Raw genomic sequence first — 24,085 nt, forward strand, 5'->3', positions numbered from 1 at the left:
TGCCAAGGTTTGTTTTAATTTTTAGAATTCAATGGCAAATTCAGAACTTGGAGGAGCAAGAGGGGGGGCTGCTCCACCAGGGCTGGGAGTGGGGAAGGATGGTGGGGCAGCCCCAGTGGGAGCAGCAGTGCAGCCTGCTGAGCAAGGAGAGCTGAGCACAGCCGTGAGGCAGGCCTCTGGTCAAGGCAGAAAGTCAAACTGCCAAGAATAGGTTGGTCCACGGGGGTGAGGCACAGACATGGCTGCTGTGTGGGTCAGGCACAGAGCAGGGAGCAAGGCATGAGCATCATCAAGGGGAAGAAATCACTTCCCTGAGCTCCTTCCCAGGTCTGCCACACGCCAGCTGTGGGCAGATCTGAGGTTACAGCTACTGGCAGCGGAGTGCGGGCACAGGCCCTGAGCTCCAGCAAGGTGCTGGCACAGATCAAGCAGCACCTCTGCTTCCTATTCATAAAAATACGGCTTCTGAGACTGATGCACAACAGGGAGAAACTCACAGTTCTGATATCTTTAATGTTTGTGGGTTATGTCTACTTGGCTTCAGCTGTTTTTCATCAGCATGAAGTACTCATCAGAGAAAACCCTTTTTATTCCCATTTGATTAGTACTGCAGTTCTGGACAGGGAAAAGAAAGTTTTGAGATAGAAGTAGACTGTCACTAATGAATGAGAATGATTTCCCTCTCTTAGCTATAGATGATTTCTGTGAGCAGTGATATTCAGGTGTCAAATTCGATAAAGCCAGGCTTACTCTGTCATTCTGTGCTCCTGAACACAGCTGTTGTGGCACAAGTTCTTTCTCAGTGGTTCCTTTCTTTATTAGGGGATAGATCATGCTTGCTTTGGCTGTGTGAGCCTCACTTTAGTACCATTGACAAGCTGAGCCCAGAGACATCATTGATATTCCAGTAGCTGAGGCAGAATCGCCAACTCTTGCATAGTTCCAGGACTGGGAAGGAAGCAAATCCCCACAGAGAGCCAGCATATATTCCTATCTATTCTGATCCAGCAGCAGGATGTTCCCAAACTGACTGACCTTTTGCAAGAGATTCAGATGAAACAGAAATATCACATTACAGCAGTCTTTGTGCCAGGGTAAGTTGGAAGCTTCCAAGCGTGAAGTAGAATGGCTGTCTCTAATAAAAATGATTTTGGATTACTTCATCCATGCATTTATTGTATTTATGGGCCAAACATTCCTTTTCTACTGGATATAGATAGAAATTGAAGTCCAAGACATGTGAATGTTCCCTTTTCTCATGTCGTGGCTATTGATGGATAGCAGACTTAAGATTTTTTAGTTTTATCCTGTACTCCATTTAAAACTCATGGGGTTGGAAAAGTAGGAAAGAGATTTGTATGCACACCGTAAGCAGAGCAGCTTCCAGCACGCCGCTGCTTCAGATGTGGAACGATGGGATGTGAGCTCCTCTTCTCATGTTCTCACCCTTCCTGATTAGCAGACCAGGATTAACTGACAAGGCTGGCTTTTTATCACAGTGACGTACAAGACTGGAAATGCCAAAAATGTATTCTTATGTAAAGGCTGGTATTTCAGCTGATGAGCTAAGTAAGACTGATTTATGGTTATTTCTACCTGGGTATTAATTTCTGCTTATAATAGAAGCATCAGATGTGTTCTGTCCACTGCTGCTGAATGCAGCTTTATTTCACGTCTCAAAGCCATCTCCCAGGAAGTTGGATTTGTCATATCTTGGATAGGAGGATTATCATCTCAAGAATATTAACCCTGTGGCTGAACATTTCTTTTTCTCCATTTCTAGTTCTTTCCTCAGTACTTGTTCTCTGATGGTTTGTCTGTGTGTTTACTGCATACCCACATTTTTTATTGCTCATTGGTGTTACTTTCTGTGGGTTTCAGGAACATCCTAAGGTGATTTTTAAATGACCTGTTGGACATGTAGCCCAGAAGAGCATGGGATTGAGCAGCAGTTCACAAACCAGACTTTATTGAGTTGATACATGCACTGCAGCATATGTGGCTATTGCAGCATATTTCAGTGGCTACACTGCTAAAGATGCTCAAGCCATGAATTTTAAAGCTCAGCTGGATACATATATATAAGGGAAGTATGCTTAATAGGTGACAGGCACGTTGCTTTGTCCTCTTATATCTGAAGATCAAAATCTTCTTTGAGGAGGGACTAGAAAGACTCTGCTAAGAATCTTTCTCCATAAGGTATCAGATGGTGTGTGCTTGGAGGAGCTCTGCAGTGATGCATTCAGTGAGAGGTTTTCCCTTGCTTTGTACTTTTCCCAGAAGATCTCCAAAGCCTGTTGCAGTGTCAGTGCTTCTGTTCTGTGTTATTTTGCTTTACATATAAATTAAGCAATCGTATTAATTAATAGTATGTGTACCTTGTGTCATTTGGAAGTGCCTAGTTTTATGAAGCTGAGCTGCAGGGGATCTGAAGCCCCCAACTTTGATGGCTTCCAGGAGTTTATTTAGCTTGTAGACCCAGCACTGTGAAAAGGTTATTGCTTTGCTTCCTGTTCCTGGCCTGACCCCCTGGGAGTTGTGGCTGGATGCATCGCCTCACTAATGAGACAGCCCATAACTGGATGTGTTATTCAGAATGATGAGTTTATTCCAATCAAGTGCAAGTCTTGGTACAGTAATACTTTTAACAAAACCTATAGTTAGACATTTCAGCAGCTATTGGTACAGAAATCTCCTCATACAGCACCGTGCACAGTGAACCTTTTTTGGTGTACCTGTGTAGCAGTTGCTATAGAAGTATATAAAGAGATTTATAATATATGACTGGTCTATAACTTAGAAACTGTTACCAGGATTTATTTAAATGTTGTTCATTATCCCTTTTGTGCCCAGTTGAATCCCTAATAAGTACATGCTGCTGAAATCATCTTAACTACACCAAAGCGCCATAGACTTTGGTACAAAGTACAGCACAAGAACGAGAAGCATTAAGAAAAATGTTCAGCAACACTGAAATAGCAGCACAGTGATTTGCTCAGGGGAGGCTCAGGGAAAGGTTCTGCCCCAGAGGGCAGCGGGCACAGCCCGGAGCTGCTGGAGCTCAGGGAGAGCTGGGACATCGCTGTCAGCCATAGGGTTTGGGTTGGGCTGCTGCTGTGTGGAGCTGGGGGTTGGGCTTTCTATCCTTGAGGATCCCTTCCAAATCAAGATATTCTGTGATGTGTCAGTCTGGAGATGAATACAATAATACTATCCATCTTGTTTTCAGTACAGCACCCCAATTGCTTCCCACACTGCTGCCACAGCCCTACTCAACTGGAATGAAAAATCTCATGTTTTAAGGACATAAGCCTTATGAGAAGATGGTTCTTGGGAGAATGCAGGATGTTCTGTGTTTGTGTAGTGGGGTCTCAGGATTATAGACGAAATTCACAGTTTAGATTCTGGCTTAATAAGTCAAACCCATCTGCTGTTCATAGGTAACTGTTATGAAAAGGTCGTGTTAAGGAAAAAATGAAGGTGTGGAGCACACGTCTTTTGATAACTCCAGTTTCAAATGTGTCAGCATGTGCTCAGATCCGAGCCCCTCAGCTGGGAGCAGCTGCGTCTGCCTCGAGATTGGGGTGCAGTGCCAAAGGAACAGCCACCTCTGTAGCTTCTGTGACCACAGGCAGCTCAGGGCCATCGCTGGGCTCCTCCTGCTGTCCTGGTGCAGCAGCTTGGAGGACACCAGTCCCAGTCCTGCCCTCTTCTCAGGCCTCACCTGGAGGCTGCACGGAGCTCAGGGCCATCCGCTGGGCTTGTCTTCTTGTCCCTGCACAGCAGCTTGTAGGACAGCAGTCGCAGCCCTTCACGTTTCCTCAGAGCTCGGGAAAGAAGAGGTGAGAGCTCTTGGGAAGGATGAGGATGGAGGACGGGGAAGAAAGGGCGGCAGGGAGCAGCAGCTGGCGCAGGGCTCTCTGGCGGATGGTGACATTTCAACGCCAGGATGGAAATCGAGAGCCCCTGGTGCGCTGCCGACGGATGGAGCAGCGTCTCCAGGCAGACACGATGTTGGGGTGCCTGCCCTGCCTCGATGGAGGTGGATCCACCTGCATGGGTTCCTCCTCTAGCGGGATGTCCACCTCCATGGGCTCGACGCTGCTCTCTGCTGGTTTGACATCCGTCGGCTCAGGTTTGCTGCTGCTCATGTGAAGCCATGGCTTCTTTGGTGGAGGAGGATCCATCCTCCTCCACGAAGGACAACACAAAAGGTGGGAAGAGACTGAAATTGCTGCTTGGGCCAGAAGACTGCCACCAAGTCACAGGTCTATTAAAGACTGATGTTGTGTTGTCAGGGTCCCCATATTTATAGGGAAGGTGGTTTGTGATGTTAGAAAGCCCTGGCAGTGTGACCCTAAGAATGTCCCATGATGACCAAAACATGGCTGTGTTGGTCATGGAGAGGCTATGGTGCTAGTTTTGAATGAGGATATGAAGGGTGCATATGATTTGATGCATGAAAAGGAGTAAAACCAGGCTCATCAGTGATAAGCTGTGGGAGAAGACTGCAGAGTTTTAGGGATTGTGTGATACTGAGAGCCTTCAGACATTTCCATGAGTTGTAGGGTACAGTGAAGCACATTTGAAATGTCTGTACGCCAATGCGCTCAGCAGGAGAAAGTAGCCAGAGCAGCTGGAAGTCTTGGCTCTGTCCCGTAGCTGCAGTATCATTGGCATAAGCAAAATGTGTTGGGAAGAGCCCTGTGCCTCTTTGTCATGATGGATAGCCATGATGGCCCTTCGTCAGCAACAGGCAGGGCAGTTGTGGGGAAGGAGGTTAAGTGTCATCTACCATAGGCCACCCTTCCAGGATGATGACACTGATGATTTATTCTTTAAAGACTTAAGAGGTACCTGTGGATCAGGTGCTCTTGTCCTGCATCCACGTCTGGGGCTCCCAGCTCAAAATAGACATGGAGCTGTTGGAGGGGGTCCAGAGGAAAGCCACAAAGAGGACCAGAGGACTGGAGCACCTCCCGTACAAAGACAGGCTGAGGGAGCTGGGCTTGTTCAGCCTGGAGAAAAGAAGGCTGTGGGGTGAATCATTGCAGCCTTTCAGTACCTAAAGGGAATCTACAAACAGGAGAGGAATCAACTCTTTACAAGGGTAGATAACTGCAGGACAAGGGGAAACGGTTTTAAGTTGAAGGAGAGATTGAGGTTGGATGTCAGGGGGAAGTTCTTTACAGAGAGAGCGGTGAGGTGCTGGAACAGCTGCCCAGAGAGGCTGTGGATGCCCCGTCCATCCCTGGAGGTGTTCAAGGCCAGGTTGGATGGGGCCCTGGGCAGCCTGGGCTGGTATTAAATGTGGAGGTTGGTGGCCCTGCGTGTGGCAGGGGGTTGGAGCTTCATGATCCTTGAGGTCCCTTCCAACCCTGGCCATTCTGTGATTCTGTGAATATAGGAGGACTACAGAGATGTTGTTTGCCACTATAGGGAGAGCATGTATGTGACCAAACCTCAGGACTGGAGCTGGTCAGTAGTGTGGGGAACTAAAAAAAGGGCTTTTTAAAATATGTTAATAGGAAAAGGACCATTTGTAAATTTGGTCTTTTACTTGATGAGGATGGACACTTCCCTAGTTCCTAGCATAGTGTACTGCTGCTTATTTCACCGACAAGTCTACGTAGGTTTGTAAGTTACAGTGTAAAGTTATTCTATGCTTTACTGTTTTCTGCTACTTTCTTTTCACATAACTTCTGAGTAAAATAATTCCTTTTGGCTGATTGATTCTGAAATTTGACTGTTGCATTCGAGGCATGGCATTTGAAAATGCATACTAATGGACTGTAAATGTGTTGCTGCAAGTTTTCAAGTGATTTTTTTAATGTAGAGGTGGAGCGCTAATATCTCTTTGGGTAAAATCTATTGCTCCTAGAAACAATATTTTAAAGTTCAGTGGTATTCATGACTACATTCTCCTTGTAATTGCATCACTAAAAGAAAACCAGTCTGCTTTATATTCCAACCTTTTCTGAAATAGCTTTGCAATGACTTCATTTTACAACAGCCTGTTGCAGAAAGACAAAATCAGTGCCAGAGCAGATGAGTAGCTCAACTTCAGTAAAAATCAAGCTGCAGTGGTCTGCAGGTCTCCAGTACTCTATTTCTTTTTGTATTCAGAGTGGCATTCTGATCCATTCAATAGCCAAACGTGTTGCTGCTGTGAGTAATTCAAAGGGCAGTCTTCTGCACTTCTATGTAGACAAGCATATATTGCAACCTAAGATAGTGCAGCTAGGTGCTGTGTCACAGTGCTGAATTATTTGTATTCTAAAATGGATACCACCTCTTAGAGCTAAATAAATGAATATTCATCAAAAATGTAAATTGAGAAGTACAAATAGTTATTCAAACTCACCGTGTTATTACAACACATGTACCCTTAGCAAAATGCACGTTCCTGCTGTCAGTAGGTGTGTGGGTGATACTGAGGTCATCCAGCTGATGAGTTATTAAAATTGAGGGTTGTGATCCCCAAGGGTGCGAGTTGAGCTACGGTACTGCTGTCCATATGGTGGCCTTACCATAGTAAGCACAGTAGCTGTTCTGCTAGATCACTAACCTATGTGATAATTCTTGTGGAATTTTTACTTTGGAGTATGTGGCTTTTTGTATTTGAGGATGTTAAGCCAGTTTCACGTATAAAGAGTGCAGAGCAAAGCTCTGTTTTCGTGCAGATGGAAGGGAACACCATTTAATTCCTTGTTCAGTTCCCTCAGACAAGGGAACGAGGTCCTGATTGCATTTGTTGCATTGGTTGTGATGTGCATGTTAAACTAAAATGGTATGAGCCTGTGTCCCACAGAGCATTGGCAGTTTAGAAAAGTATCTTTTGTGCAAACAGAAGATGAAAAGCTTTTAGAGAAGAATGAGCACAGACCAGCAAAATGACATTTTCCTGATATCTTGACCACCACCAATGCTGTAAGCTCCTGAATAGTATTGCAAGTTAGTAGTGGAAGTTCTGTGCCATGTTTGTATTTGAGTATGTAAGTGGTGATAAACTGCTGATCATATCAACAATTACAAGCAGCTCACCTGATGAAGGGAGCTGTGGTCACATAACTTCTGCAGCCTGCTGTTTGCTCAAGGACAAATGATGTGCTCTATAGAAAAGAATTTCCAGAATAATTAGAGAAAATGAGATGAGAGCTATATGTCTGATAGTTACCCTCCATTGTTGCTCTCAGAGGGCTCCCTTGAAAATCAGATCTGTAATGGATATTATGCAAATTTAAAAGAAAAAATTGAAACATGCAACTTTTTTATCTGCTTTTGATGTTACATTCCGCTGCTTTCATCTCAGAGGATAAAAGTAATTGAACAATAATCCCAGAGAAAGTAAAATACACAAATCAATAAACTGCTCTCACAGGAGAATTTTATTTTGATGAGTATACTGGTACCTCACACTTCCCCGAGCTGTTAGGTTTCCATTAGGTGGTCATGTACTGTTTAATACAGCTGGCACTGTCTGGGTTGGAGTACACAGACAACGAATAAGGCAGCTACACTGAACATCACAAAACAAGAACAGCCTTTTACATCCTTGGATTGATCTCCTAAACTTTAATTTAGAGCTGAGAGCTGGTCACTGTCTTTCTATTTTTGTGTTCTTTGGGGAAGTGTAATGAAGGCGAAGGGTTAGTGCTTCCATCAGATGCAGTAGTAATGAATGTAAGCAGTCGTTAGGCAAGCTTGCTGTGCTGAGAATTTTCATGTCCTGACTGATGTGCAGAGGAATTGGGGCCCTTTGTATTCTTTTTCTCTGAGGTATTTTCCAGTGATCTTGGAGTTTGGTTTTTTTCCTGCTCTGTTATTCTTAATTTGTTTAAATGAACAATATGCACACTTAGTAAATATTGCAGAAGTGCCCCTTACTTTTGTGTGGGATGCTTTGATGCTTTGTGGGATGCTAGACTCATAGAACAAAGGAATCCAGAATCTTTCAGTCCTAATATGAAAACCAGCTGAACATCAGTTTTGTATATACAATTCTCCCATGCTGGTCTGCATGACCTAACAATATGTTCATGCAGTTTTTGAGCTTAAGCCTATGTCTTCTGGAGGAAGCAGCTCAAGCATCTCTAAGGCTAACTTTTCACTCTGATTTGTGGGTTTTATTTTGTTGTGTTTTTTTTTTTTTTAATGTTTTTCCTGTCAACGTGAAAACCCATCACAGCTGGGTTTTGTGTGATTGAATTGGATGAAATGGAAAAAAATTATAGCCCGCTGATATGCATATGATAGTAAGAGGCTCAGAGATGGTAATGGGTAAGTTTTCAAAAGACTTCAGTTGGTCTGGGTTCTGCTTAGCCTGTCCAAGGTTGAGTCCTGGATTAGAAGGGAGAGGATCCTTACAGCTGTGGAGAAAATGGTTTCCCTGCTGTGCTCAGGCGGTTTGGAGGAGAAATCTGCCAGATTTGATCTCTGAGCTGAGGAGCTGTGCTGGACAGTGGAACTCGGATGTCTTTGGGGGTGAAGGAGGAGTGTATGAGCAAGGCCAGAGACTGAGACCCAGTGGCTGACAGGGGTCAGGGCTACACCTGTGTACTGAAGGGGCTGGGTTGGCTCTTTCTGTGTCCCCTGTTTAGCACAGATGCTTAAAAATCCCTTGAAGATCATGGGCACAGTGTGTATGCATGTGTAATACAACATTCACATTGCACAAGCAACCCTAATTCCATCTGGTCTGAACAAATGATTGCTTCACTTTGTAGCTGTAATGCTCTTGGATATTGAGTTTCACAGGAGATTTTCTGAAGATTAAGAAGGAAGAGAAAGTGGTTGTATCTGTAAGTCTGGAGAGAGAGCAGCTGAGTGGATGCCAGTTGGAAATCCCTGACATTTCTAATATTCTGCTGCTTGAGATAAATTACAACTATCCAGGGAGCAAATGCTAACATATATCCAGTAGGAATATTATTATTTTAATAATAAAGCAGTAACTATTTTTTCTCTGCCCTTCTTTATTGCCCTCTGCTCTGAACAGAAGGAAATCATTAGCAGCTGGAAGATAACTAAGCATCAAAGTGACTTTTTCAACACTTGTTTTAGGAAGGAATATTAGAAGAAAAAGAAATTAGGAACATGGCATTTTCTTTATATTAATTCAAGGCTACATGAAGTGAACAAAAAGTGTCTTGCAGTAAATGCTGTTAGAACACGCAGAGCTGTGGTGCCTACCTGCAGCAGTGGTTATTGGAACGTTTCAGTGACATATTAACAGATCTTTTCTTAGAAACTTAACTTCCTTAACACATTTCCAGCAAATGGATTTCCAGTCAGAATTGACATCCTTTCTCCTCTTTCCATTTCAAAATAAAACTCTTTCAGGGCACAGTGGCACATTTTTGTGGAAATGGCTTTGCTGAGAAATGGGAAGGCAGGATCTGGATCAGTTCCCTGCACGAGCTTTGCAGTATCCCCAGAAAGTGTCGTGATCTTTATTTGGTGCCCAGAGCATTGCTTAAGCTAGTGAGGAGAAAACTAATCTCTTGCGCTTTCGTTGGCAGCACTGTCTCATAGACTGATCCTAATGGGGTGGAAATGAGCTCAGCTGCCTAATTCTGTTAAAAACATAGGCTTTTTCACACATGAATGCTCATCTACTTCCTTCTAGCCTTGTCGTTAAAGCCATGGCAGCAAAGAATCAAGCCATAGTTGCTGAAAACAAAACACACTGCTTATTTTTCCACTTCATTTCTTTTTTTTTTTTTTTTCTTTTGTATGCAGTAAGAAATGGCAAGTGCAAGGGGCTTCATTCACCCAGAAAAAGAAAACTTTACAGAATAAAGATCTTGAAGTTGACAAACGAGCTTTGGCCCAACCTTTTGGGCACGACTAACTAACTCGTTCATTAGCTTTGAAACTTTCAGCGGTGCCCCAAACATTGTCGCCAATAGTGTTTCAGAGCCAAAAACCGAGAGCTGTGCATCCCCAGGACCAGACGTGGCTCCTCACAGCATGGCCTCCCTCCTGCTGTGACAGCCTTCCCAAGGCTGGGCTGTGTCATGGCGTTGGGTGCAGTAACAGTGCTCTTTGTTATGGGAAAGCTAGCTGATGGGGGATCGGTGAATTATGAACAAAGTGAGCAGAGTGTAAATCTACTTCTGCCTTTCCACTGGCCTGCAGATGAGGACATGGCCAATTTCTGTCATGCAGACTGACAGTTTTATGCCTCTTTACATTTAGGTCCATTAGAGTTGACCTTCCTGTGCTCATTAAAACCTCAAGTTTTTAGTTCCAAGACAAATGGACCAGTAAGGGACTTGGTAGAGAAGCTTAGAAACTGATCACCAGCATGATTTGTGTGGCTTTCAGTCTCCATTACATCTTTCTGCTTTTTTCCTTTCTGAAGACTGCAGAAAGTTTCCTCGTGGCAAACTGTAGTTTCATTCTCTGAGCAAGTGTGGCATCCTGGCATGGAGGGGGACTGCATGTGTGTGTGAACGTTTATGCACAGGTTCGTGCACAGACACGAAGGTCCTTATGTTCAGGTTTCACCTGTCTTAGAAGCAGTGCCCTCTGTGAAGAGGCTCAGTAGTTTTTCTGAAGAACGAGTTTATCCACATAATGTATCTGTGTCGTGCGTTAGGTCTGCACTGAAATTCTGTAAGAGTAATTTTTTAGTGTCTCACCAATCAGTGGTGGTAAAGAAATGCTGGTCCTGCTCCTCACATCTGCTCTTAGGGACCTTTGCTCTCATTTCTTCACAGGCCTCCTCCTTCTGTGAGCCCTTTTGCTTTACAGACCTGCCAGTCCGATGGCACTCAGAAAGGGCACTGATCCTGGCTCCGTCTGTATCAGAGCTGTGGTGGTGTTGAAAGCAGATTGGGAAAAGTCTCAAAGGCAGAAATCTGGGCAATCCTGTTGTAAAATCTACCTGGCTACTGCCTTGCTGACCATGACCTGAGGAGTTACTTATTGATGCTGCTGCCTGCTGACATCCCAGGAGCTGACAAAACTGAGTTAGTTAAAGCCAGAGAAGAGACATCGGCACTTTGTAGCTCAGTGCTGGATAGTTGGCATCTGCAGGAAGATGCTGGGAGAAATTTTGCTTTTGTCCCTCTTGTGAGCAACTGTTGAAGCACACCAGGATTTTGGCTGTTGCACTGTAGTGAGTCTGGCTTATTAATTGAGTCAGAAAATCCAGAAAAATGGGAATGGCTCCTATTGGGAACATGGACATCTTTGAACAGAAATTTTACAGCCAGATAAGCTTAGGGATAAAGTTATTCTGCTTTATTTTTTGTAGGTTAGAAGTGCAACCATAACATAGGAAATGAGCAATTATTGGGCTATTGATTTTTTTCAGAGCCAACTTTTATCCTTCTTCCACCATCCCAAGGAGTATCTACAGCAGTTTGAAATAAACGTTTGTTCAGATATGTGCATTCACACAATAGTTATCCATCCGTGGCAGTAATGACATTGCACTGCTGATTTCAACTTTCTATTGGAAGAAAGACATCAGCATGAAATTAGAATGAAACAGCTGCCCATATGTTGTATTTAGAGCCTGTCTAAAAATATGTTTCTAAAACAAATTGCAGACAATACTCAGGCTTGGGAGTTTGAAAATCTCCTGGCCCAGTGAAGGGCCTAACTGGGAAAAAAAATGGGTTGGCATCTTCTACTCTACCTGGATTTCTAACCACTCACTCCTGAGGACTTCTCCTCCCTCTGTCTAGTCTTCTATGTCTGTGTCAGTATCTCATTTGCCCTACGTAATTATCCAATCTCAGCGTTCTTAGCAATTGAAAACATACAGATATTTATTTTTCCTGCCAGTGTGGTAAACTGTGGGGAGAATATCACTTGAAATATCATTAAGCACAGAAATATCAGTTAGTCATTATCCTATGTTGGTTTCTCAAATCTGAGTGCCCATTGCTGGTGAAAAAGGGAGTTGTTGCTTCTCTTGAATCTTGAGAAGATGGGATGAGATTCAAGTGGCTTTGGGCAACAAAGGTATCACCATAGTCCCCTCAAAGCCAATGCTTCATCAGCTGGGGGCTCTTTCCACTAGGCTGATAAGTAGACGTGGAAAACTATTTTTCATAGTTTTTATTTATTTTTGAATGACTTCCAAAAGATGATGGAGAATTTTGGTTGCAGATTGCATGGACAGAAAAGGAAGCTGCAGTTAGAAATGTGAGAAGGCCTATCTGCAGGAGCAGTGCTTCTCTCTGCTGTTCAGAGTAATTCAACAGACCTACGGCTGCATAGAGGAAACCTCTCAAACGTTTGTTTCCCTGCTATTTTGATTACCTCCTTTATTTTTATGGTGATAATTTATTCTTTGTCAGGAAATACCTTACGCAGTATTGCAATCTTTTCCTCTTGTTCTGTTTGAAGATAACGGCAGCGGTACCCAGAGAAAGAGGTAATCAAATTAAATACATACGCATGTTAATAAAATGGCACAAATAAATTTTATTTATACGTAATAAAATAAATAGATTCATAGGGAAAAAAAAAACACATTTTACTTCTGTTTGCCAAAGACGAAGTGGTTTACCTGCTTTGTAATTTTGCTTACATTAGCATATTTAATTATGCTTCTGCATTTAATCATCAAAATGCTCCATAATCCCCATTTTGTTCCCAGCCATGGAATAGCACCACTAAGTGTTTCTGTGATAGATGTTTTTAATAAAGTCATAATTGCTCCTTATTGTTGTTTTAAATGATTATTTTTAAGTTGGTTATGGAACAACAGTTTTTGGTACCAGAAGAAGAAAGCTTTCTTTTTACCATTTCCAAATATAACGGGAAACCACAATTTGAAATCTTGAGTTTTCTACAATGCAGAATTCAAATTAAAATTTGCAACTGAAACAAAGCCAGATCGATCAAAAAATAAAGATGTGCTGTGACTCGCAGCGAAATGGTCATGTTAACTGTTGCAAGAGCTCACTCCCTAGCTTAGCACATAGTCAGTGATCCAGCTTATTTCATAGTTCTTTTATAATGGATCCAGCTGTGTGGCACTGCTCCTTCATTTCTCACAGAATGCTATCAGATGGCCTATTTTTGTTCATCAGCTGTAATGACACCTATTTCTTTGTGACGTGGGGATGAGTTGATTGCACGTACTTCAACAAGCAGCTTGTTTGCTCCATGGCCATTTCGCTGTATTAGGTCCCTTCCTTTTTTCTCTTTTTGTTTTCTCTGTTGAAACTCTTCTCTTAGAAGACACCTTTCTGTATAATTGTCTGCCTTCAGCTTTCAGCCCTGTCTTTGGAGCCTTGACACCTGAAACAGTTAAAAAGAAATTCAAATGAGGGAAATTTCCGTTATGCAGGAAAGAATAAGGCCAAGAAAGGCTGAGGAGCTCTGCCTAATCAATGTTTTTATCTGTCATATTTGAAAGGGCATTTGTACCACATTCAGGCTGGGAAGGAATTAAAATATGATGGGCAGCATCTGTACGTGTTGTTATTGCTCAGCAAAGACACTCTGTCACCAAAAAGACATGCAGTGCTTCAAGCCTGGACAGAGCTCTGAAATGTCTGCACATAGGATGAGGATACGGGGGGTGTTTATAGAATAACTCGTCTGTCAGCATCTCTGAAGAGGTGTACAGCACTCACTGCAGTTGTCTGTTTGATCCTGAGCCATCACACACATTTGAATTGGATAAAACATACCAGTTGAATGCTTTTGCTTTGTTTTATCTTGCTACATTATTTTGCTAGTAGGGTAATAGCATACTATGGAAGTGTATGGAGGAAGATGGGAAACAGGGAGTCAAGGTGAGATAGAGACGGCTTCAGCTCTCATCTAATACCTGCAATCAAATCATTGCCAGACAAATTACTGTTTAGCTTTCCATCTGCAAAACAAAAAAGGTGTCTTTGTAGAACAGGTAGGAATCTACAAAAGAATCATCCCATTTTCCACTTTACTGTTAGTAGGAATGTTGTTGCTGTCACATGAAAAGTAGTCAGTCTCAATTTATTGTAAAAGTGAAATATTCTATGAAGTTCTCTAATCTAGAAAGGCTATTCTGTGATGCTACCAAATTTATATTTGGTAAGTGAAGATTTAAATTGAAATATTTAAATTTAAATTTAATTTAAATATTAATTTAAATACTTTCTAGACAAAAAGGAGAGGTCATAGCCTGCAGGTTGCTGTGAGAGCAGAGTTTTGGGCTTACTATTAACTACCAACGCACGCAAGCATCTCCTGGTCTGTATGAGAGCCTGCCTAGGAAGGAGCAGATGCGGGCCTTATTAGTGCACCAGATGTTAATTGGGATCTGTTTGGAGTGACTGGCCGATGAGCTGATGGGTGAGCGTGTTGAGGAGAAGGCACTTCCACATCCTTCCTTCTCTAGTTGATCAGGAAACAGCAGGACTCTCAGAAAGCTGCTGCACCTGTCATGCCTGATTTTCCTCCTTTTGTGCTTTCTCACCCTCCATAATCTACTGCTGGGAAACGATGTAATCAGTGGACAACTGCACTGCTAATAAACAGCGCCTCTTTCTCCATAGGGTCAGGAGATGTGGGCAGTGGGGCTTCAAAACAGTTCAGCCGTAGTAACAATGCCTTGCAATTAGGCCCCTGCAGCAAGTAGTTAACCTGAAGAGCAACAGCTGATTTTCTCTATTTAACTTCTCAGCTTAACCTTAGTTTCATCTTCAAACTCTGGTGCTTTGCCATTACAACTTTTATTCTTTGGTCTTCCATAGGCGGAGAGAGATTTGAAGCAGAGACAATTGCTATTAATAATCTAAATCAAGTTCTGCCTTTCTACAGTCTCACCTTGAGCGAGACGACTATAGTGAACAAAACAAGATCTGTAAAATTCAATAAGAAAATTACAGAGACAACCATAAAAGTACACTTTCTGTGAAATGGTGATAGCAGGAGGTGCAGTTCCTGAACAGCAGTGGTCACCAGTGGGTCAAAAACATCCGTTTACATGGAGTGAGGACTAAGAGCACACCTGAACGATCTGCTGGGAGTTTGTTTCCGTCCTGGCCATTTGGCTATCACAGGGAGTTCAGCAGGGTTCCTGGCTGGCTACGTTTTGCAGCATCCTACTGAAGTAAGGATAGGTGTGGAAGTGTTGGTGAGAAATGCAGTATTAAAAAATACTGTTCGGTCCTTGATTTTGATGTAATTAATAGTTCAGTCAGGCTGAAAGGAAAATGAAGTGTTTGCACAGTGAAATCCCAGAGACTGTGATTTTCTTTGTACAGATTCAAGGCTAGTTTTAATAGATCAGTGACAGCTGTTTCATTGCTGCTGCCTGTTAAGAATTTCCATGGGTTTTCCAAGGTCTCAGTACATGTAGAAACTTCAGTATATGCAGGTTCCACTGATGTCTTAATATATATGATCCATCACTATTCAGATTGGGTCAGACTGTTTCTGTCTTGCTTTGGTAGTTTTTCTGTACAACTGAAGTTGAGATCTATATTAGCAACTTCTCTTCAACTAGCCAAATAATAATTTCTGGTTTTCTCCTTGCTTTATTGGAAAGCTATAATTTTTGTATTCTACACAGAATTGGAGCAGTTTGTCCACTCTTCAGATATTTCCAATAGTAGAAGATTATAGAGAATAGAATAGTTCTGTTGGAATGAATGTACAGATATCATCTAGTTCAACTGCCTACCTTTTCAGGGCTAACCAAAAGTTAAAGCATATTAAGGAGGGCATGATCCAGTCTCCTCCTGATCACTAAGATCCCCCTTGCTGGGAGGCTGTTGCAGTGTCTGACCACCTTCACAACAGGGCAGTTTTTCCTCATGCCCGGTCTGACCCTCCCCTGCACATCTTTGTGCCATTCCCATCCTGCCACCAGTTCCCATGATCACAACCCAGCACCACCTTCTGCTCCTTCTCCTCACAGAGCTGGAGACAGCAGTGATGTTGCCTCTCAGCCTCCTTTTCTCCAGACTGGACAACCCATATATCCTCAGTCTCTACTACCTGGAATGTGTCTTCCAGCCCTCTAAACATCTTTGTTGTCCTCCTCTGGACTCTTTCAAGGACTTTGGCGTCTTTTTCATATTGTGGAACCCAGAACTGCACACAGTGCTCAAAGTGAGGCCACATAAGTGCTAAATGCAGCAGGAGAATCACCTCTTTTGATGAGACAGCCGTGCTGTGTTTAATGCCATCCAAAATAAAGTTTGCCCTTTAGGGTGCACTCCTGGCACATGTTGAACCTGCTGTCACCAGCACCCCCAAATCTCCTTCTGCTAAGCTTTAGTTTACTCTTTTAGGGAAAACAAGTGATTACATTATGAAAAATAGTTTATGTTATATAGCAGACCCAGGGAAATGGGTACTATGGACCTTTTGAGATTAAGATTGGAAAAGAAGGATATATACTTGCAAAGTTGAAGTGCAGGAGGAATTAAACTGGGAAAGTAGTAAACTGCTGCCCTTTAGAAACAATACAAAATCTCATCTTTAACAATAAGTTTCAATGGCTTATGCTGTGGAGGAAATCAGTGTGGCAACAGGAAAACATTTTCAGAATTACATAGTCTGAGCTTCCAGGAAAAGGAGATTGAAAGATGAGATAAGGGTGCCAGAAGGAATAAAAAGCTTTGCAGGTCTTGTGCTTCAATTTACTGATGTGATTCCAGCCTCATTTCTCCCTCTCTGAACCTAAGGTTTAAATAGTTTTTACTTATTTATACATTCCTCTTGGCTAAAAAATATAGAAGGCCATTAGATGTTAAACCTCTACACTTTTGGAATCGCCTGAGCAAATGGATATTTCTGAAACTTGCATCCCATTTCTGTTTTCAGTGCAGCACCCAAATCACTTCCCACCTCACTGCTACAACCCTACCCCACTGGACTGATAAATTTCATATTTTCGTGACATAAGCCTGAGAAAAGATAGCTTTTGGGATAATGTAGAATGTTCTGTGTTTGTGTAGTGGGGTCTCTGGACAATATCTGAAATCTGGAGTTTAGTTTCTTGCCTTATAATTCAAACCTGTCTGCTATTCATAGCCAGGTTACTCTACTAAAAACATTGTGCTGAGGAAAAAAAAAAATCAGGATATATCATAGAGCATTTATGATAAAATTATGGAGTTAGAACTTGAGATTGTTCAACACAAACCAGCTTGGGAGACTTAGTTTTATGAAACTAAGAATTGAAAGGGCTAATGTGAACAAGATGAGATAACTGGAAAATGCAGATAATCATCCACAGTAAAGGTTTTGGACATGCACTTTAATGAGATGATGCTGAATCAGTCTCATTTCTTACCCACCAATAGTTAACATACCTGACGTAAATAAACCAAACACCCTCTCACTGCCCATTCATTGTATAACATGATGGACTTAAATAGCTAATTTTTAAAATGCTATAACATTAGCATGGAGGTTAACTGCCATCTTCAGCTGCACCGCTGCCAAGACATGAAATTTCTGGAGTGTCTCAGCCCCATTCTGGTTTGGAGTCAGGAGTTGTTTACTTTGGAAAGCTCTGAAGGACATTCAGGTGATTTTGGTTTTCTTTGAATGCTTCCAAAGCCAGAATTGTGCTAATTGTTACAGTTTCAGAGGCTGGAAGTTGTCACAGAAACATTATTTGGTTCAGCTTAATTACGTATACAGTAAATCTACAAAATGTTCTTTCTGTGGTTTTACAGTAAAGGAATGATCAACAGTTATGAATAAATGTCCATATATACATTCATACAAACTCTAATTTCTAAATATATGTATATATATGTAAACACACAATGTGCTGGAGAATTTCCTTTAAGGCGTTTTCTGGTTGCTAGAGAAATGACATGGCTTATCTGGAAACAGAATCAGTCACTAGATTTAGACCTCACATTCTTTAAAAACTGTCCTATTTCAGAAGTGTATGTATGTGTTGAAGTAGAGCTCAAGCTGGGAGGAGCTGTTGGCTCTACCAGGAATGCACAGACCTTGCAGGGAGGTCTTAGCATACTGCTGCACTGGGCAGTCCCTGGGCAGACCCTCAGGTACCCAAATGGAGAGGCACAGTCTGGTTTTGTTTTTTAAAAAATTGCTTAGGTTTTTATTGTTATTATTTAGTGTTGTCCTTTTAAATTGGTTATGGTCCAGTGTTGAAACAAAAGTCCCAGTGGAGCAACTGGAATGGACCTTCATGCTGCACTTCAGCCCTTCTTCCCGTCCAAACCAAAGTCCTCTGCTTCTCCAAAAGAACAGCCGCCTCTGTAGCTTCTGTGACCACAGGGAGCTCAGGGCCATCGCTGGGCTCCTCCTGCTGTCCTGCTGCAGCAGCTTGGAGGACACCAGTCCCAGTCCTGCCCTCTTCTCAGGGTTCACCTGGAGGCTGCACGGAACTCAGGGCCATCCACTGGGCTTGTCTTCTTGTCCCAGCACAGCAGCTTGTAGGACAGCAGTCCCAGCCCTTCCCGTTTCCTCAGAGCTCGGGAAAGAAGAGGTGAGAGCTCTTGGGAAGGATGAGGATGGAGGACGGGGAAGAAAGGGCGGCAGGGAGCAGCAGCTGGCGCAGGGCTCTCTGGCAGATGGTGGCATTTCAACGCCAGGATGGAAATGGAGAGCCCCTGGTGCGCTGCCAACGGATGGAGCAGCGTCTCCAGGCAGACACGATGTTGGGGTGCCTGCCCTGCCTCGATGGAGGTGGATCCACCTGCATGGATTCCTCCTCTAGCGGGATGTCCACCTCCATGGGCTTGACGCTGCTCTCTGCTGGTTTGACATCTGTCGGCTCAGATTTGCTGCTGCTCCTGTGAAGCCGTGGCTTCTTTGGTGGAGGAGGATCCGTCCTCCTCCACGAAGGACATCACAAAAGGTGGGAAGAGACTGAAATTGCTCCTTGGGCCAGAAGACTGCCACCAAGTCACAGGTCTATTAAAGACTGATGTTGTGTTGTCAGGGTCCCCGTATTTATAGGGATCGTCATGGAAGGTGGTTTGTGATGTTAGAAAGCCCTGGCAGTGTGACCCTAAGAATGTCCCATGATGACCAAAACATGGCTGTGTTGGACATGGGGGGCTATGGCCTGAGATTTGCCCTGTGTGTCACCAGTGAGGTTCTGCAGCGCTCCATTTTCAAACCAGTTCTGTTTCATGTTTTCATCGATGACTCCAATAACGATCTGAAAGTTTTATGAATTAAATTTGTGGATGATGCTAAACTGAGAGGAGCAGTGATTGCCTTGAGAGTACAGGGGCCTCACTCCACAGTCTTGAGAGATCTGAGGGTAGTTTCTATCTGCACGAAGTGGAGAAGTGCTGGGTTGTGCAGCTGAGACTACACAGGTCAACCCTGGCAGTCCCACAGAAAGGGACCTGGGGGTTCTGGCTGGCAAGAACAAGTTGTCCATGAGTCACAGTGTGCCCTGGCAGCCAGAAGGGCCAACCGTCCCCTGGGGTGCATCAGGCCCAGCGCTGCCAGCCGGGCGAGGGAAGGGGTTGTCCTGCTGTGCTCTGGGTGCCACAACATAAGAAGGACATGAAACTGTGAGAGAGCATCTGGAGGAGGGCTGCAGAGCTGGGGAAGGGTCTGAGGGCTTCAGTGTGTGAGAGGAGCGGCTGAGGTCGCTGTGTTTGCTGGGCACGGAGCAGAGCAGGCTGAGGGGAGGCCTCATGGCGGCTGCAGCTCCTCACAGGGAGCGGAGGGCAGCGCCCTCAGCCATAGGGTTTGGGTTTGGGTGGAGCCAGGGGTGGGACTCGATGATCCCTGTGGGTCCCTTCTGTTTTGTGGTATTTTATGATGTAAATATTCAGGATAGTCTTTACTTCAGAAACAGCTGTTTTCCTATTGCCAGTTACTATGCCAGTTGCTAGGGTATGTTTTTTTGGTTTTATTTTTGAAAGTAATATGGAATATACTGCTTGTTGCAGTGTGTTTTTTGTTCATCCATTAGTAGATTGTTCACAGTATGGATGTTGTGTTCCTTCAAGAATCAGTAGAATGATTTTCCTCCACTTTTACTGTCTTCCAGAGTAGTGCAGCTTCTATTTTGGAGTCCCAATAACTTTTTTTATTTCCATAAAAATGTTCCCTTATAATTTCAACTTGTGAAAGGAACAGAATGGAAGAAGTGGGCAAAACACTAAATTGCAACATCCATCAAAATGTGTGGAATAATGTATTTTCTAATTATTTTTCTTAGATATATATTGGACAACAAAGCAAATGAGCTCGCCGAGTTGAAGAAATGTCAGATAAACAAACTGTGACATGTGTCGTGGTATTACCATCTGACATGTCTCAAACACTGATTTTACTAACTCATCTTTCATTCTTTATATCTGCATGTGTAACAACGCATGCATTTATATTTCATAAGAAGGGCAAAGTCTGTAGTCAAAGCTTCTGAGTTATGCTGTTAAAAATAAATTAAGGAACAGCAGGTGAAAATGATTCTTACACATGAATATTCAAACTTTACCTCAGACAGATACTGTAGAAAGAATAATAAAGGATGATGAAACTTTGTTGAGACTAAAGCATTGATGTGCTCTGAAAGAAAAGTTTTGGTGGCATAAGGTTGAGTTGGCTCACAAAACTTACTGAAAGGGAGGCATGGTCTGCTCGTGTATGCCATTGCCAAAACATCCAGGAGTGCCTCTCAGGAATTAAAAGTGGAGGGAGCATCAGCACTAGGGCAGAGGATGTCTGGCAGTGTCCCTCTTGGTTCTTGTACTCCTGTGCCTCAGTCAGAGCAGAGTGGGCTTGGGGTTGCAAGGAGGATACAGGAGCGTAATGGTGAGAGACCTGAGCCCGTTCCTTCTCTTCTGACTGCTATTTTCTTGCATCACTTAGGGCTGCATTCACTGAGGTATTGGGAAGGAATGTGTGTGTAAAAGTGAAGAAAGAGCAGCTTCCACACTACTTAAATCATGCTGCCGTTTTTGGGTTCGGTGACATTTCACAGGACTCAGAAGCATGACTTCTGTTCGGTGCTCTATGACAGGATTTTCACTCAGCTAGAATACATTAGTGGGTTGGACATTAATTTCCCTTTGCCTTTGTTCCTTCTCTCAAAAATGTGAGTAATATTGCCTTTTACGTTGTAAAGGCAAGAACACTCAGAATTGTGAGGTACCCAGATACTCTGGCAGTATGGCAGGAGGCATATTAACGGTGGCTGATTTCTTTTCAAGTTGAATTAATTTGTTATTTCTTTTGTTATTTATTTTCTCTTTGCCTCACAGATCCTGTCCATGGACCACAGAATGTAGAAGTTGTTGATATCCGTTCCCGGCAGCTGACATTGCAGTGGGAGCCCTTTGGTTATGCGGTGACCCGCTGCCACAGCTACAATCTCACAGTCCAGTACCAGTATGTCTTTAACCAGCAAAAATTTGAGGCAGAGGAACTCATCCAAACTTCTTCTCACTATACCTTGCGAGGTCTTCGGCCCTTCATGACCATCAGGCTGAGGCTGGCCCTTTCTAACCCAGAAGGCAAAATGGAGAGCGAGGAGCTGGTTGTGCAGACTGAGGAGGATGGTAAGTTATGTCGGGTTTACTTGCTTGCTTCTTTTTTGTGAAGGCATTGTAATATTTTCAAACTGTAAATAACAGCATAATCTCCTGTCCCAGAAGACTTATAAATGGCTTCTCTGGACAGGATGTATGTTATGCAAGTTAAATTTGTAGGTGTAAATAATTTCCATTTTACAGCAGTGTTCTTGAAAGGGCAGGGCTCCCTGAAGTGCTTGGAAATGACAAGCACCTGTTTGAGCAGTTACTGAACAGCAGTAGGTTTAATTCTGTAGAAGCTGTGTTCTGAACTACCCAGGACCTACAGAGCAGCTTCCTTTATCATATGGCCAAATATAATTCTGACATTAATCTTTTTTTTTTTTTTTTTTTTTTTCTGGTTCCTTTACATCACAGTCCCCAAAGAGTTATAATGTCTTCTTTTCTAAAGTGTGTTTTTTCTTAATGCTGACCTTCTAGATATAGCATTTTATATATGCCTCAGATGCTAAATTCCTTTGGTGCTAACTCTTCCATTCCAGAGACAAAAGAACACTTTTCAAGAAGTACTGATGGAAAGCTTTAAAGTGTTATTATTCCATCTGAGCTATTTCAGACTAAGAACTTTCCTAAACTACAAGCTTCCATTCAGTCTAGTGTTAAAAAGAAATGTTCTTCCTCTGCCAGAGCAATAAGAAGTTGCTTTCCTAAGTTTCTCTCTGCTGAAAGTGATTCCAGACATCCAATATATCATACAAGGGATTTAAGAGGATGGCAGATCTTTCTGGAAAAATGAGTGGGGTTTTTATCAGTCAGGCTTAGAAGTGTACTTAGTTATCTTTCACAGCATTAAAATTGTGCTTGGGTAGGTGGATTTTTAGGTGGCCTTGTAACCATCTTGAAACATAAATCTTATGTTGTCCTTAACTAGGGAAATCAATCTTTCATATTGATAAAGGTGTGCAGCCCATAGCATCTTTATGCCAAGTTACAATCGTGCTGTTTAGGTGGATGGAGCTTTGCTGTTGTGTAGGTGAAGGAGGACACAATATATATTAACTGTCCTTTAGCATTGCGTCCAAATGATTCTGTCCTCAAACACTCTCCATCCTGTGTATCTGATGGAAGACAGGTAGATGGACAAGATTTAGCTTGTAAGCAAAACGTAAATGCACAACACTGCAGTCTTACAAATTAGCAGAGAGCACACTAAGCCTTTAAAAGAGAATTATCCATGTCCTGCCTTGTCCACCTGTGTAATGCCTCGAGTTGTCATGTGCATATATCATCTGTAATGTTCCCAGGTGGAAAACATGAGATAGGGAAGGCATTGTCCAAAGGAGCTGGAAGAGGAGCTGAAACTGCTCACTGAAAATGACTTTTGAAGGAGGCTATGCTGCCTACATTATTACTGATCCTCACAGTGTGTTTGAAGGGCAAATCCTGCTTCCTTGTGGATGTGCTATTCTTCCAACTCTCAAGCAGTTTGTTGATGCAGCAGTGTCAGGCTTGTTAATGACCCGATATTGCTGAACTTTTTTTAGATAAAACACAGCTCCACTGGAAATACAAGGATGTTGTATTCCAGAACAGGGAGAGGATTAAAGAAAGGCTACTCCCTGTGACTGTCTGCTTGACACTGTGTGGGCATTGTGGACATTTCTGCAATGTTACAGTAATGATGAGATGGCCTGGGGAGTCTAATAGCACAGAAGAGAAAGATGAGACATTTAAATGATCGGATTGTATCAAAACTCAGACAAAAGGAACAGTGTGCCACCTCATCACTCTTCTACATGGTAAGGACAGGCCTAGGTTATGCTCCTGCCTCAGTGAGTCAGAAGACTTCCATAGAAGCAGTGCAGACCAGCTGGAGTGCAGCGCTGCCACATGGATCAGTGAGCACTGCTGGTGCTCTCCTCAGGCCAGTTTGCTGAGGTGGCCCAATGCCTCACTGCACTGCACTGCAAGGATGTGCCACGAGGCTATCCAGTAGTGCAGCAATACATGCAAGCAGGACAATGATCTTCATGCACTGAGACTGTTCTCTGAGAACTGCAAATATTACTGCTTAGATTACGTTCTGTACATCAAGCTTTATCTGCAGAGTGTAAATTACTGTTATTTGCACTAATGCAAATAGGTGTATTTGAGGTGAAGTTGAATTGCTTAAGAACTTGCTTAAGTTCTTTTTGTTTAAAATATTTTTTGCATCTTAATATATGAATAGGAGAGAAACTTAGAAAAATATGCACGTACTGCAATACTGGTTTTGAGCAATAAAAATAAATGCATAATATGGGGTAAAATTAAACATTTATTTTGTGATGTTGTATGGAAGCAGAAAGCATAAGTCTATGTGTTTATGCAAGGAAAACAATTCCAGGTGGTTTAGTGGATAAACTCATAAATTCATTTTCTGTAGTTTTAGTTCCTTTTTAAGCACTCAAAGATTTTCTACTATGGGCTGAAGGCATACTGGAGCTAGCTTTATATTGTCATGGATTCTGATTTTGTTTGTCACTTAGTGGTTTTCTTTAATTACTATTATTTTTATTTTTTGTTTTCAGCTATGAACTTTGCCTGATGGTCTCTTGGTGTCTTAGAAATGCGTGGCAGCTGGAGCTTGTGGTAGC

At 42.8% G+C, this 24,085-nt stretch overlaps 1 protein-coding gene and 1 pseudogene across 12 annotated transcripts in view; one reads left to right on the forward strand and one right to left on the reverse strand.

Annotated features, from left to right (window-relative positions):
• The window catches only part of PTPRT (protein tyrosine phosphatase receptor type T), a 432,503-nt gene that overhangs the window by 262,395 nt on the left and 146,023 nt on the right, over positions 1-24,085 (forward strand). For all 12 annotated transcript variants that reach the window (XM_090152290.1, XM_090152287.1, XM_090152291.1 and 9 more), the window contains exon 8: positions 21,180-21,476. In XM_090152290.1, coding sequence (XP_090008416.1) covers positions 21,180-21,476 — 297 coding nt within the window. The remainder of the gene's footprint in view (positions 1-21,179; positions 21,477-24,085) is intronic.
• LOC149915588 (uncharacterized) lies at positions 17,860-20,264 on the reverse strand (annotated as a pseudogene).

Source organism: Phasianus colchicus, chromosome 17 (genome assembly GCF_987193195.1).
Source record: "Phasianus colchicus chromosome 17, bPhaCol1.hap1.1, whole genome shotgun sequence".
NCBI classification, from domain to species: Eukaryota; Metazoa; Chordata; class Aves; order Galliformes; family Phasianidae; genus Phasianus; species Phasianus colchicus.